The 13,036-nt window shown below is 50.4% G+C and overlaps 1 protein-coding gene and 1 pseudogene across 1 annotated transcript in view; one reads left to right on the top strand and one right to left on the bottom strand.

Annotated features, from left to right (window-relative positions):
- Positions 1–4,832, bottom strand: part of LOC134432729 (zinc finger protein 883-like) — a 28,956-nt gene extending 24,124 nt beyond the window's left edge. The window contains exons 1-5 of the mRNA XM_063181622.1: positions 4,771–4,832; positions 3,838–4,022; positions 3,375–3,685; positions 3,094–3,203; positions 2,603–3,009 (exon numbers count right to left, since the gene is read on the bottom strand). Of these exons, the coding sequence (XP_063037692.1) occupies positions 2,603–3,009; positions 3,094–3,203; positions 3,375–3,685; positions 3,838–4,022; positions 4,771–4,832 (1,075 nt within the window). The remainder of the gene's footprint in view (positions 1–2,602; positions 3,010–3,093; positions 3,204–3,374; positions 3,686–3,837; positions 4,023–4,770) is intronic.
- LOC134432720 (zinc finger protein 850-like) overlaps positions 1–13,036 on the top strand; it is a 359,084-nt pseudogene that overhangs the window by 94,511 nt on the left and 251,537 nt on the right.

Raw genomic sequence — 13,036 nt, 5'->3', positions numbered from 1 at the left:
TCCAAAAACATTTCCTCCCCCCCACAACAAATTTCCAATACATCTATCCCCCAAATCACCAACTCCCGGTCCATCACCACCCTTTAGGTAATCAATTCTCAGTTCATCAAGGGGAAAGGAGTCCTAGTGCCATAGGCTTCCCCAGGAAACACCGCTGAAATCTCGTGTGTTTCCACGTCACTCGTGGCACCACCTGCAGAACATCTGCAATCGTGACATCTTCCTTCCATGTCCAGGGCTCTCACCACTGCACATGGACCAGAGCTGCTTCTAGGGTTGTCCTTTTAAGGATGCTTTGTCCCGTTCCAAAAAGGGCACAGTCACACCTTTGGGACACCTATCCCCCCCAAATTTCACCCCCTGGGGCCCAGGGGTACCAACACTGAACCCTCTTGGCTCTGAGCCATTGCCTCCCCCTGGATGCAGTCTCTGGGTCACAGGAAACATGGTTCTGTCCATGGCTACACAAGAAAAGTCCTGCTAAGGCCACTCCATCATCTCTTCCCACCTAAGATTATTCTCTACTCTCCTGACATCTTTCACTTGCCCAGACCTTCACACTTGCACATTTCCTTGCTCCATTTCATCTCTTATCTCTCTTCTAGGAAAGGTTAATGTTCTGCAAAGTTTTCCTTGTCCGAAAAAGGGTTAAAAGCTCGGGCTCTGCCCACCCAAAGCTCCCACTGCTGCCGGACCCTTCTCCGCCAGCCGGGCTGTGCTGCCAGCACAGGATATCAAATTTCACGGTGGCACAGGCGCTCTGTCTCTTTCTGTCTCCTGGGGGGGAGGTGTGGCTGCCCGATGCCTCTCGGGGCTCTTCCACCCTTCCATCCTCGGGCCAGGCCTACCTCACCCAGCCCCAAACCAGCCAGGAGCTGGGCAGGGGAGGCCCGACCTGCTTCCCTCGCTGGAGCCCTAGAGAGCTTCCCCCGGGAGTGCTCTGCTTTTTAACCCCTGAGTTCTCAGAGGCGTATCCAATGTCCCCAGTGGCCAAACCAGGTGCCAGTATTCAAATGTGAGCACCTACTGGCCTGAGCACTTCATATCCCAGAAAACTAACTTCCTCTCAAACCACGACATCTATATAACCTCAGTCCAGTTTATCCCAGTCTGTAGGAACCCAGTCCATTTGATCCCAATCCATATTTGATCCCAGTCCATAAAATCTGTCATATTTGATCCAGGCCATATTTGATTCCAGTCCAAATTGATCCCAGTCCAAAGTTGATCCCAGTCCTGATTTGATCCCAGTCCAGTTTATCCCAGTCCACAGTTGATTTTAGTCCATATTTGATCCCAGTCCATTTTTTATCCCAATTCATACTTGATCCCATCCCGTGTTTGATCTCAGTCTATATAAGCTCAGTCCAGTTTATCTCACACTGTAGGATTCCAATCAATAGTTGATCCCAGTCCATATTTGATCCCAGTCCATATTTGATCCAAGTCCATATTTGATCCCAGTCCCTATTTGATCCCAACCCCTATTTGATCCCAGTCCATGTTTGATCCCAGTCCGTATTGCCCTGCACACATTCCAAAAGTCTGCAATTCCAGGTCCCAGCCAGGAAAAGATGTTCCTGCCCTTGAAGGGAAATGGAGCAAAATCCTACAGAGACATTTCCCTGCCAGCCTTCAGGACTTCAGCTCCTGGGACTGGGAACTGAAATAGTAATTGGGAAATAAAATAATAAATAATCAGGGGAGGGTCTGTGGGGACATCTAAATCAGGGCAGGGGTCAATTAAATCAGGCAAGGGGACAGCTAAATCAGGGCAGGGGTCAATTAAATCAGGAGAAGGGGAATTAAAACAGGGAAAGGCTAACTTAAATCAGGGGAGGCGTCAAATAAATCAGGGAAAGGTCAGCTAAATCAGGGGAGGGTCTTTGGTGGCAGGGGTCAAGTAAATCAGGGGAGGGGTCAATTTAATCAGGGGAGGGTCTTCGCTGGTCACTGGGGCAATTAAATATAGGGAGGGTCTCTGGTGGTCCATGGGTCCACCATGGAGACACTGAGAGAGAAACAGAGCAGGCAAAGAGAAGCAGGAGAGAAAAAGGGACACCAAGACAAGGAGCTGAGAAGGCGGCACTCTGCAAACAGAACTGCAACAGACTGAACATGAACGGGAGAGAAATCAGTATGTTTCAGAGTTTTTTTTGCCGTCAAATACATCCCACACACCAAGCCCCACACTATCTCCATCCCACCACTCTAATTGAGATCCGACAACTCTAAATCACTTCCCAACCTCATGTCAGCCTGATGGCTGTGGAATCGAGTGAGTTTGGCATGGGATTGAGTTTTTTGAGGTGGGTTTGAGCTCTTTTTGGGGTAAGATTGAGCTGTTTTCACTGGGATTTGAGTGGTTTGGAGGTGACAGATCCATTCCTCTTGGCTTTTGCAGTGCAAAGAGATGGAGAATAGAAAAAAATTAAGGTGAAATTAAAAGTAGAAGCAGCCAGGTGTGTTCTCAACATGGATCACAGGGAATGTGAGTGACCAGGGCTGTGCCCAAAGTGCCTTCTCCAGTGGGGGATGGAGCTGGAGCAGCACACGAAGCTCTGCCTGCACCCGGGGCACTCGCAGGGCTTCCCTTACCGGTGCCTCTGTTGGTGTCGGGTCAAGTGAGAGCTCCTGGAGAAGCTCTTCCCACACTGGGGACACTCGTAGGGCCTCTCCCCAGTGTGGATGCGCTGGTGCCTGATGAGGTGGGAGTTGCACTTGAATCCCTTCCCGCAGTCGGGGCAGCGGAAGGGCCTCTCCTCTGTGTGAATCTGATAGTGCCGGAGGACATGGGAGCTGGTCGGAAACCTCTTCCTGCATTTATCACACTCGTAGGGTCTCTCCCCAGTGTGGATGCGCCGGTGGATGATGAGGTCGGAGTTGTACTTGAATCCCTTCCCACAGTCGGGGCATTGGAAGGGCCTCTCCTCTGTGTGACTCCGATAGTGCCGGAGGAGAATGGAGCTGGTCGGAAACCTCTTCCCACACTTGGAACACTCGTAGGGCCTCTCCCCAGTGTGGGTCCTTTGGTGCGTGACCAGGCTGGAGCTCTCTCTGAAGCACATCCCACACTCGGAGCACTTGTATGGCCTCTCCCCAGTGTGGATCCTCTGGTGGCTGATCAGACTGGAGCTCACGCTGAAGCTCTTCCCACACTCTCCACATTCATAGGGCTTCTCTCCAGTGTGGGTCCTCTGGTGCTGGTTCAGGTGAGAGCTCTGGCTGAACCTCTTCCCACACTTGGAACACTCATAGGACTTCTCTCCAGTGTGGATCCTCTGGTGGCTGATCAGGTTGCAGTTCCACCGGAAGCTCTTCCCACACTGCGCACACTCGTAGGGCCGTTCCTCAGTGTGGATCCTCTGGTGCACAATCAGGTTGGAGTTCCACCTGAAGCTCTTCCCACACTCCACGCACGTGTGGGGCTTCTCCCCATCATGCAGCTGCTCATGGAGCACCAGCTCCGAGCTCTGGCTCCGTCTCCGGCCGCCTTCCCGGCCCAGGCTGGCTCTTTCCCCCTCAGATCCCCGCCAGCTGCGTTTGCAGCCCCTCCTCGTGTGGCATCTCCGGGGCTTTTCCTCCCCGTTGGCTTCCTGCGCCGTGGAGCCGCTCAAAATGGCCTCTTCCACCAGGTTCTGCCACGGGCATTTGTCCTCCCTGCTCTCCATGCTCAGCTCCTGCTCTGGGGGAGGAAGGACAAGGACAGGATGGGATTTGCCTCCGTGCCACAGGCAAGGGCAAGGAGATCCCCCAGGGCTGAGCTGCAGCCGGGGCCGTGCTGGGCTGGGAGATGGAGCAGCACAGAGGGGAAAGGGGCACTGACTTCCTCCTCACCTGCCTCAGTGTCCTGGGGCATCTTCCTCGCAGCCTCCCTGGGGCTGGCAATGGGAAATCCTGGTTTGGGGAAAACAAGGGATGAGCGCGTTTGTAGGAGCACTGGGGGATAGGACAGTCGGGACAGATGGAGACGAGAGATCTCTGCAGCCAGGTCGTGGAACTTGCGATTTATTGCAAAGGGCCTGGGTGCAGGGCCCTGCTTGGAGCTGCCAGGCACAGCTCGGAGAAGGCCCGAGAGAAGAGAGGGGTAGAGGGGGTAAGAAGGTAAAAGACTAAGACAGGCAAGAGCATAATAGAGCAATGTTCCGATTATAACACAATAAATTTTCTTCTGTGTTGAATATCCTATTTCTCACCAACCAATCTAGTACAAGATACAAATGCTACAGAATTTACATACATTGTGTAAGAATCATTACATCACCATACTCTGTTACATTTTACACCCTAAAAACTCCTCTTTGGACCCCTTCTATTGAGCTAGTGGGGTCTGCTCTGACCCTTGGACCTGTCATCAAGCAGAGGGAATTGTTTCATCAAAAGGGGATTACCTTCAGTTGGGCCACACCATTGTTTTCCAATTGTTCACTAACTAAGGTATCTCAGATCTTGCTTTCATTTCAGTCTTCCTTACACTTTCTATATTCTCAAAATCTTTTTCAAGACAATCATATTTATAAGGCTTTCCTGTTTCACCTTCCCCAACACACACTGAGTTTGAAAGTCCCTTTTCCCCAAGTCCATGTCTACAAGTCACCGGCCACCTCGGCTCCAGAAAAACCTCCCAAACACCAAGACTCAGCCCTGAAAAAGCCTCCCAGGAGTTCCCTGTCCCTGGTCCCTCCCCTCTGGTGTTCGGGGATTCCCCCCTGTCCCAGCTACTCGGGGGTCACGCTTGGACTGGGGGTCCCCCTTGTTCCTGGTGCCCACCCTGCCCAGGCTGCTGGCAGTCCCAGCAATCCCAAAAGCTCCCCCCGCTTCGCTCTCCCCATTTCGGGATGCCGGGGCTGTTTGGGCTCCCGGGCTCCCTTCTCCCCTCATTCTCTGCTCTGGGCTGCAGCGGCTCCAAGGAGTCCCCCCTGCCCCTCTCCAGGCTCTTGAGGCTCCCGCCAATTGCGGTGCTCCCCCCTCTCTGGGCTCCCCCCTTTGGGCTCCTGGGGGACACAGGGCTCTGCTCCACCCGGCTGCCTCTGCCGGCAGCCGCCACCGCCACGCCCTGATGTCCCCCCAAGGGGCCTTTTCTGCTCAGCCTGGGACTTCTTCAGTCTCCAAACATCCCCCAAAAGCCCCAACCCAGGGACCACCCATGATATCCGGGCCCAGCTCCCCCTCCCTGCTCACCGGCGCGATTGGGGGGCGATCATCCCACAGGTGGGGGCTGCGAATTCAGGCAGGGATTGACAGCGTGGTTCCCTCAGCTCAGCCTCCATCTGCCTTTGTCCCTTCCTCCCCACTCCTCCCCTTCCATCCCCCATCCTCCTCCCCCTCTGTCTTATCCCCACCTCCTTCTCCTCTTCCATCCCTCCCCTTCCATCCCATCTCCTCCTCCTCCCTATCCCCACCTCCTTCCCCTCCTTCCATTGCTGCTCTCTGCCTTCATCCCTCCTCTTCCATCCCTCCCCCTGCTCTTCCTCCCTAACCCCACCTCCTTCTCCCCCTTTGTAATGAGTTAATGTCTTAGTTTGTTCATCAAGTTGCTAAAGACTATGTAAAGGGGAAAAGCCAATAATAGAAAAACCACAAAGAAAGATGTAACAAGCTAGTATGTTGCAAGATGAATATAACGGGCTAATATACTGCAAAATAAATGTCATAAGGCTTAAACTGTAAAATGTTAGAAGCTAATATGTTGAAAGGCTAAATAAGCAATGTGTAACTATACGTAGCTATGTGCCTATTGTTTGCCGAGGAGTAAGGGGCAAGGCCCTTGACATGGGTAGCGGGCCTGCTATGATTGATAGCACAATATTTGCTTATCTGCTCAGTAAGCTTAAAGTTCCAGGAACCAGACCAACCATACCAACTAAGGAAAGGTTGACCGTGGGGCAAGAAGTGAAAGAATACCAGCCTTCATCCTCGGTCCACCGAGAGGCAGACTACGACCACCTAGCAACAGGAGGAGAACGCACAGAGTACTACCCTGAAAGACACGCCAACCCGGAAGCAGGACTGTATATAAACCCCATGAAATACCAGAAGCGGGCGGCAGTTGGCGGAGCGGAGACTCCCCTGTCGCCCAGCGCTGATTTGCTTTTTGCCTTGCTTGCTGTAATCAATAAAAATTGTTAATCTGATTATACTCACTCAGCAGATTGTCCACTCCAATTTATAACACCCTTCATCCCTGCCCTTCCCTCCCTCCTCCTCCTCCCCCAGCAGCAGCCACACCCTCGGTGCCCTGTTCCCGCAGCCCTCACAGCCCGCCGCAGGAGCGGGGATGGAGCCGGGACAGGTCGGGATGGGCAGCGCGGGGCTCTCGGCTGCTCCAGCCACTGCGGGCAGGGGGAACCCGGCCCGGCCCAAAGGAGAGGCAAACTGGGCAAACTGGGGGTTGCACATCCAAACTGGGCCTTGCTGGGGACCCTGCCTGGGCACTGCCAGCCCTTGGGGCTCCTCTCGGCACATCCGCCAGGGGGGAACGCACACAGGGCTGGGGGATGCCAGCAGTGGCAGCACTGCCAGGGACTGGGCTGCACTGGGATCATACTGGGAGTGACTGGGACTGTACTGGGCTTGTACAGATATCATACTGGGATCATACTGGGAGTGACTGGGACTGTACTGGGCTTGTATTGACATCATACTGGGATCATATTGCCATGCCAGGGCAGACTGTGATCGCACTGATGGACACTGGGATCATACTGGGAGTGAGCAGGGGCCTGCAGGAGGCAACTGAGACCATGTTAGGGGCAAATGGGATATACTGGGAGTGACTGGGATTATGCTGAGGATGACTGGGAGCAGCTGTGAGTAACTGGGATCATGGTGGGAGCAACTGGGAAGAACAGGGAGTGACTGGGTGCATGCTGGCGGCGATTGGAAACTGCTGGGCTTGTACTGGGATGAACTGGGATCATACTGGTGGTGACTGGGATCATACTGGCAGTGAGTGCCACTACTCTGACGCTGACTGGGAGTGCTTGGGAGCAAATGGGATCATACTGGAAGGAACTAGAAAGATGGTGGAGGGAACTGGGGTACCCTGGGAGATACTGGGAGTGACTGGAAGGAAAGTGAGGGTGAAAGAGAGGAACTGGAACCATGTAGAGAAAAACTGGTTTATTCTGGCAGAGACTGGGAGCACACTGGGCTCATATTTGGGCCATACTGGGAGGGACTGGACTAATACTGGGAGGAACTGAGTGTCACAGTGAGCACTCCCTGCACATCATCCCCCATACTGGGCCTGACTGGGAGCAACTGGGAGCAAATGGCATCATACTGGGACTCACTGAGTTGATTGAGGAAGCAACTGGAACCATGCTGGTGGCAGCTGGGACCATACTGAGAGAGACTGGAAGTAGGTGGGATTATACTTGTAAAAAATGCATATTTTGTGATTGGGTTTTCCCAAATATTAAAATGAATATTATATGTCTTGTGTTAGAAAGTACTGCTGTATTAATTCTCTTAATTAGTGAGTTGAATATGGTTTTAGGTTATTAAAAAATGTTAACATATAAACTATGCTTGGTAAGAGACTTTTTTTAAAGAAAGGACTTGGAGTGAGATAGCAGCCACAGGATACCTAAATCTTTCAGAGAAAAAGAATTGATTGCCCTTTTATCAGAAGAAATGAACTTCTTCCTGCCTCAAAGGCGCTGTTAGGATTCAGAGGCAGAAGCTGGCACTGACCAGACAGAATCCTGTGTTTGGATTTATGCATCATGTATGAAGTGTATGAATATGCAACAGGCTATTGTTCTTAATGGTTAATCCTGTGTTAACCGGTGTCGTTTTTCAGGCTTGTGCTGCCCAGAAAAAGGTACCCGGACATCCGTAACTCTTTGTATTTATTGTCTCATATTGTCCTAATTCGATTTCTCCAAACTGTGATTACTCTAATTGTATTACTATTTTTCATAACCATTTTATTACTATTATGGTTTTAAAATTTTAAAAGCAAGTGATTGGCGTTTTTCACAATTTGGTAGCAGAGGATGGTTACTAACACCTCGCTGCCGGTGCTTTAGGAAAGTCAGAGTGGGGAAGGCTCGCCCTGCCCCATTGGCAGCCTCGCTCTGTCTCCCCTGGAGTGACCGACAGATGCAGGTTATGGTGGACAAAAGGAGACAATAAAACAAAGAGAACGGAAAAAGGCTCCCTACAACCGCGGTAATTGGCCCCCTAAGAGTAGTAATGTGCATGAAGACCCCTGGGAAAAGGGATTGGTAAGTATTTCTCAGGGGGGCAGGTACAGAGGGATGAATGTGTGTGAATGAGAGGAGGGCTGGTTGTCCCAGACCTGCCAAGTGAGTGCTGGAGTCTCCCACGCTGCGTTTCCGACTTTCCGTGCTAAGTGGCCAGGAAAGAGATGAAGAGAATGTTAACAGGAGTGAGAGAATCCTCCGGGGTAACTGGGACTGGGTCTCAGAGAGGGGCTAAACCCCTCGGAGGAAGGGAGCAGGAGTTTCCGAGCCCAATCCACTAGGAAACGGGACAAAATGGGCCCTTAAAAACCTGCTGGGTTGAGGGATAAGAGTGTCGCAGACATTTCTTCACAGAAATCCTTTCTTTCGGATTTCTGTGTCTTCTGGAGGCCAGAGGCCTCAGAAGAAAAGGTAAACAATTATTATCAGATGCTGTGGAATGTAACAGGGGTTTCATGATTGGCTCATTTTCTATGTTTATATTTAAGGGCCAATCACCAGTGCAAGCTAGGGGACTGAGTCCTTGGGCTAAACTTTGTTGTACATTCATTCTACCTATTCTTAGCCTAGCCTAGCTGCTCTGCAAACCTCTCTCTATATTCTATTTAGCATAGTCTTAATGTATTATATATGATATCTCAATAAATACAGCCTTCTGATTCAAGAAACAAGATTCACCGTCTCTCTCTCACCAGCAGCGACCCACTCAGGCGCAGTAATATCAGAGTGCCCAAGAGCATCCAGAATTAAAACCTGCTGGGTTGAGGAATTAACATTCCAAGAGCATTGAATGTTGTGCAAAACTCTACCGGATTGAGGATATGCTCAAGAGCATCTGGGGTTGGACAGCACAGCTGGGTTGAGGGATATGCAAGAGCACCAGGACTGGCCAGAAACACCTAAACTTGTAATAGTGATGTGAAAGTGTATGGTAGAGATAATTAATGCTATTAATGTATAAAATATTGTAAACTCCACACTAAGTCTCTTGACCATCCTGGCAGGGAGCAGTGTCTTATTCATATACATCCAGTTCCTGGACTTGGTTGAGATAAACATCAGGGTTTTTAATGAAAGAATAGAAGCTTCCAGGGCGATAATCGCTGGCTTCCCTGGGTCACCAGGTCCAGCCAAGAGTGATTAACGCCTCGTCGATTACAGCTACCAAGAATATCCACAGCCCCACCCTGATGCATGTGAATGCTGACTTCCCCAGGGTCTACTGACAACATCAGACACCTGGACTGAGTCTTTGTCCACCTCTGTACAGGTAAAGACACGGTTATGCATGGGAAGAGACACAAAGAACATTTGGTCATCTCTGCCTCCAGCAGAATAAACTGTAAAAGAACTCGCTGCGTCAGGCAGCATTTGTGAACAGGGGGAGACTCTGACATTCGGAGCTCAGATCCGTGTTCACCCAGCACCGAACCCGGGCTCGACGCTGACCCTTGGCTGTGCTGGTTTTGACGACCAAACTTCAGGCACACAGACAAATTAATAAATCTTTGCTAAATTTTCTTATAAGTTTGGCTCTCGATTTGATCATATATAACAAAAGGTACGTTATTGTTGTCTTGTTGTGTGTGAGAGTGAGTCACACACAAAATCAGCCTCAGCTTCCCGGGCGGGTGGGAAGGGGAGCTGTGGAAGGAGGAGTGTGTGACCCACAAATGAGCCATTGTTCTCCTGGGTGTATGGGGGCTGTGGCATAAGGTACAGGTGATCTGCAAAGGGGCCATTTTCCCCATGGCATGTGAGGGGGCTGTGGCTAAAGAGTGTGAGTGACACACAAATCAGCCTCACAGGTGAACGGCACCGGAGGCAGCAGAGTCAGGGCCCTCCCAGGAGGCCCGGAGATACTGAGACCCAGAGGCCACCCCAAGGTGAGGGGGGCCACAGGGAACCGCGATTCTCTGTCAACAGGGATCCACGCTGTGTCCTGAGGGTGGGAAAGAATGTGTGGAAGAGAATGGGAAATAAAAGTGAGTGAATGTAGACAAATGAAAGTAAAGGTAATGTAGATTCTCTATTTTAAGCTTCACTATATCTCCTTGGAGGGAGGTGTATTGTACTGAAAGTAGTGTGAGAAATAAGTTTTTTATTTTTGTGTGTGTAGTTGAAATAAAAGTGGTATTTAGGTTGTTAGTGAAAGTGAAAAACAGAGGAAGAACATGAATAGATAAGATCTTGAAAAATGAGACAGAAAAGCAGTAAGTTGGATACAGGGAAAAAAAAGAAAAAAAAACAGTCCTTTGGGAGTTATGTTAGCTAACAGAGATACACCTCCTTGCAAAAGGAGAAAATACAGGGTATGTAGAAGTTGATGGGAAAAACGTGCAAACTATGGAAAAAGAGAAATTAACCTTAAACTAGTAAGCTGAAACTTGTGAATTATATACTTTAAAAAGAGCACTAGAATATTTAACACAAAATAAATGAACTATATATACTGATACAAGTTATGCCTTTAGAGTAGTACATACCTTGAAAAAATTTGGAAAGGAAAAAGATTACTTAATTCAAGAAGACAAGGACTAGTACATGAGGAACTTATTTTAGAGGTTTTAAAGGCATTAAAATAACCTAAAAGAGATAGCTATAGTACATGTTAAGGAACCCCAAAAAGGAAAGACCCCAGAAAGAGGAGGAAAAAATTTGGCAGATCACAAAGCTAAGGATGCAGCAGAAAATGAAGCTGAAAGAGTTATGTTAATATTAACTCCAAATGAGGAAAAACTGGAAATTCCAAAGTTTAGGGAAGCCGAGAAAAAAGACTTAAACAAGACAGGAAGTGAACAAGATAAATCAGGGAAATGGAAACTTCTTGATGGAAGACAATTACTTAATAAAATATGCTTCTAAGAAAATATTAGAAGACAGGCATCAGAAAACCCACTGGGGTACTCAAGCTTTGTGTGATCATTTTTTAAGGAACTGTGGGTGCACTGGGATTCTTGGATTTAGGATGTATCCGTAACTTGCCAAAGGATAAATAAAAAGGTGATGAGAAAAACAACATTAGGAGGTCATGACTTAGCTGGTTGGCCATTTCAAAGTATCCAAGCAGAAGTCTGGATTTGTTAGGTGTGGTAGATAGGGTCAGGCGCTCGGAAAATCTCGCGATGTCACGGAAAGCAGCAGGATTCCTCTCTCACTAACGCCTAGTGATAAGGGATCACCCAAGCATGTAGTCCCCCCTAACATTAGTAACTTTCTACTCCTTATTAACCAATGACAGTAAGGTAAGACCCACTGACGTAGAGAAAAAACTTTCCCGAGTATAAAACCCGACAAGACGGGACAATAAAGGCCTTTAGACCGTCCACCATATTGGTGCCTGCATGCGTCTTTGGCCCGAGTGTCCCTGGAGAGTTTGGGTCGCCGTGCCGTTTTCTCGGAACCAGGTCGCCTTGCCTTGCATCAGAAGGCAACAGTTAGGGTCTGTGTTTATTTGTAAAAAAACCCCATTTAATCTAGAAGAAATAGAATATGCCATATGTTAGACAGGAGATTTCAGGAGAATAAAAATCTCTGAAGTATCAGAATGCCCCGAGAAAAAACAAGAAAAGAAAAGGGGGAAATGAAGCAGAAGGGAAAAAAGAGGAAAAATCAGAAAGACAGTGGGATCCTCTGCAGGTCTTGCCCCCTCCGTTCGCGGCCCAGGCGCCTGTCCCGGGTCCCGGCTCGCTGCCCGCCTCAGCTCCGCCTGCCCCGGTTTCCATCCCAGGTGCGGCCTCACTGCCCAGGGCAGCTCCACCTGCCCCGGCGCTGTCGCTCAATTTGTGTGCCCTGCTCCCACTGCCTGGCCCGCGGCCGCTCTGCTGGCCATGCTGGGGAAGATGGGAGTTGCTCTGTCCTGCCGCCTGCTCTGAGGTCACCGCGCCCACCGCACCCAGGGGGGGGTCCCAGCCATCCCATCCCCGGCTGCCCTGCCCGTGCCACCTGCGCTGGGCACCGCCGCTGCTGCCGGGTTCTCCCACCTGCCTTTGCTCTGCCGGCAGCTGCCGGATCAGCCGCCATCAGCCATGTGGGGGCTACCCACGCTCCGCCTAGGGCTCCACGGGAAGATCCCCCTCTGCCGATTCCGGAAGCAGACCCTGCCCACACTCCCACCGAGCCTCGGCGGGATATCCTCCCCTGACCCTGTCCTGCTCTGAGTTACGTCCCCTTGGTAACCACAGCTCCGGCTGTTCAAGGAAACTCTGTCTCTCTACAGGAAGCACCTTATCGAAACACTAGGAGCTCAGTTAAAAGGAAGCCCTCTCCAAATTCTTTCTCAAAACACGGGAGAAAGGCTAGAGAAGGTAAAAAAGTCAAAGAGTTAGCTGAAGGGATTGCTCTATTTCCGCTCAGAGAGGTTCCCATGGGAGGGATGCGCTGCCCCGCCCCGCGGGAGCCACCAGCACCCCTGCTGGCCGTGCCCGGAACTGCACCCAAGGGCAAAGCGCCGCAGCCCAAAGGCCGGGACTGGGTCCGGGCTCTGTTTGCTGTCAGTGCCGCAGCTGTTGGTGTTTGTTTGCTTTATTATACACACTAGTAAAGAACTGGTATTCCTATTCCCATATCTTTGCCTGAGAGCCCCTTGAATTCACCATTCTAAAAATTAAGAGGGAGGGGGTTTGCATTCTCCATTCCAAGAGAGGCTTTTTCTGCCTTCCCGAGCAGACACCTCTCTTATAAAGCAAAAAAAGCACCAACAGGCACTGAGGGGGGCTGCAGGAGGGGCACAAGAAGGCCCTGCAGCACTTGGGCACAAAGGCACAGCAGGTGAATGCAAGAAGGGAGCAGCAAAAGGCCAAGCTGAAGGCACAGCCCATGGC

The sequence above is a fragment of the Melospiza melodia genome (genome assembly GCF_035770615.1).
Source record: "Melospiza melodia melodia isolate bMelMel2 chromosome 7 unlocalized genomic scaffold, bMelMel2.pri SUPER_7_unloc_1, whole genome shotgun sequence".
NCBI lineage: Eukaryota > Metazoa > Chordata > Aves > Passeriformes > Passerellidae > Melospiza > Melospiza melodia.
This window is presented reverse-complemented; position numbering and strand designations above follow the sequence as displayed.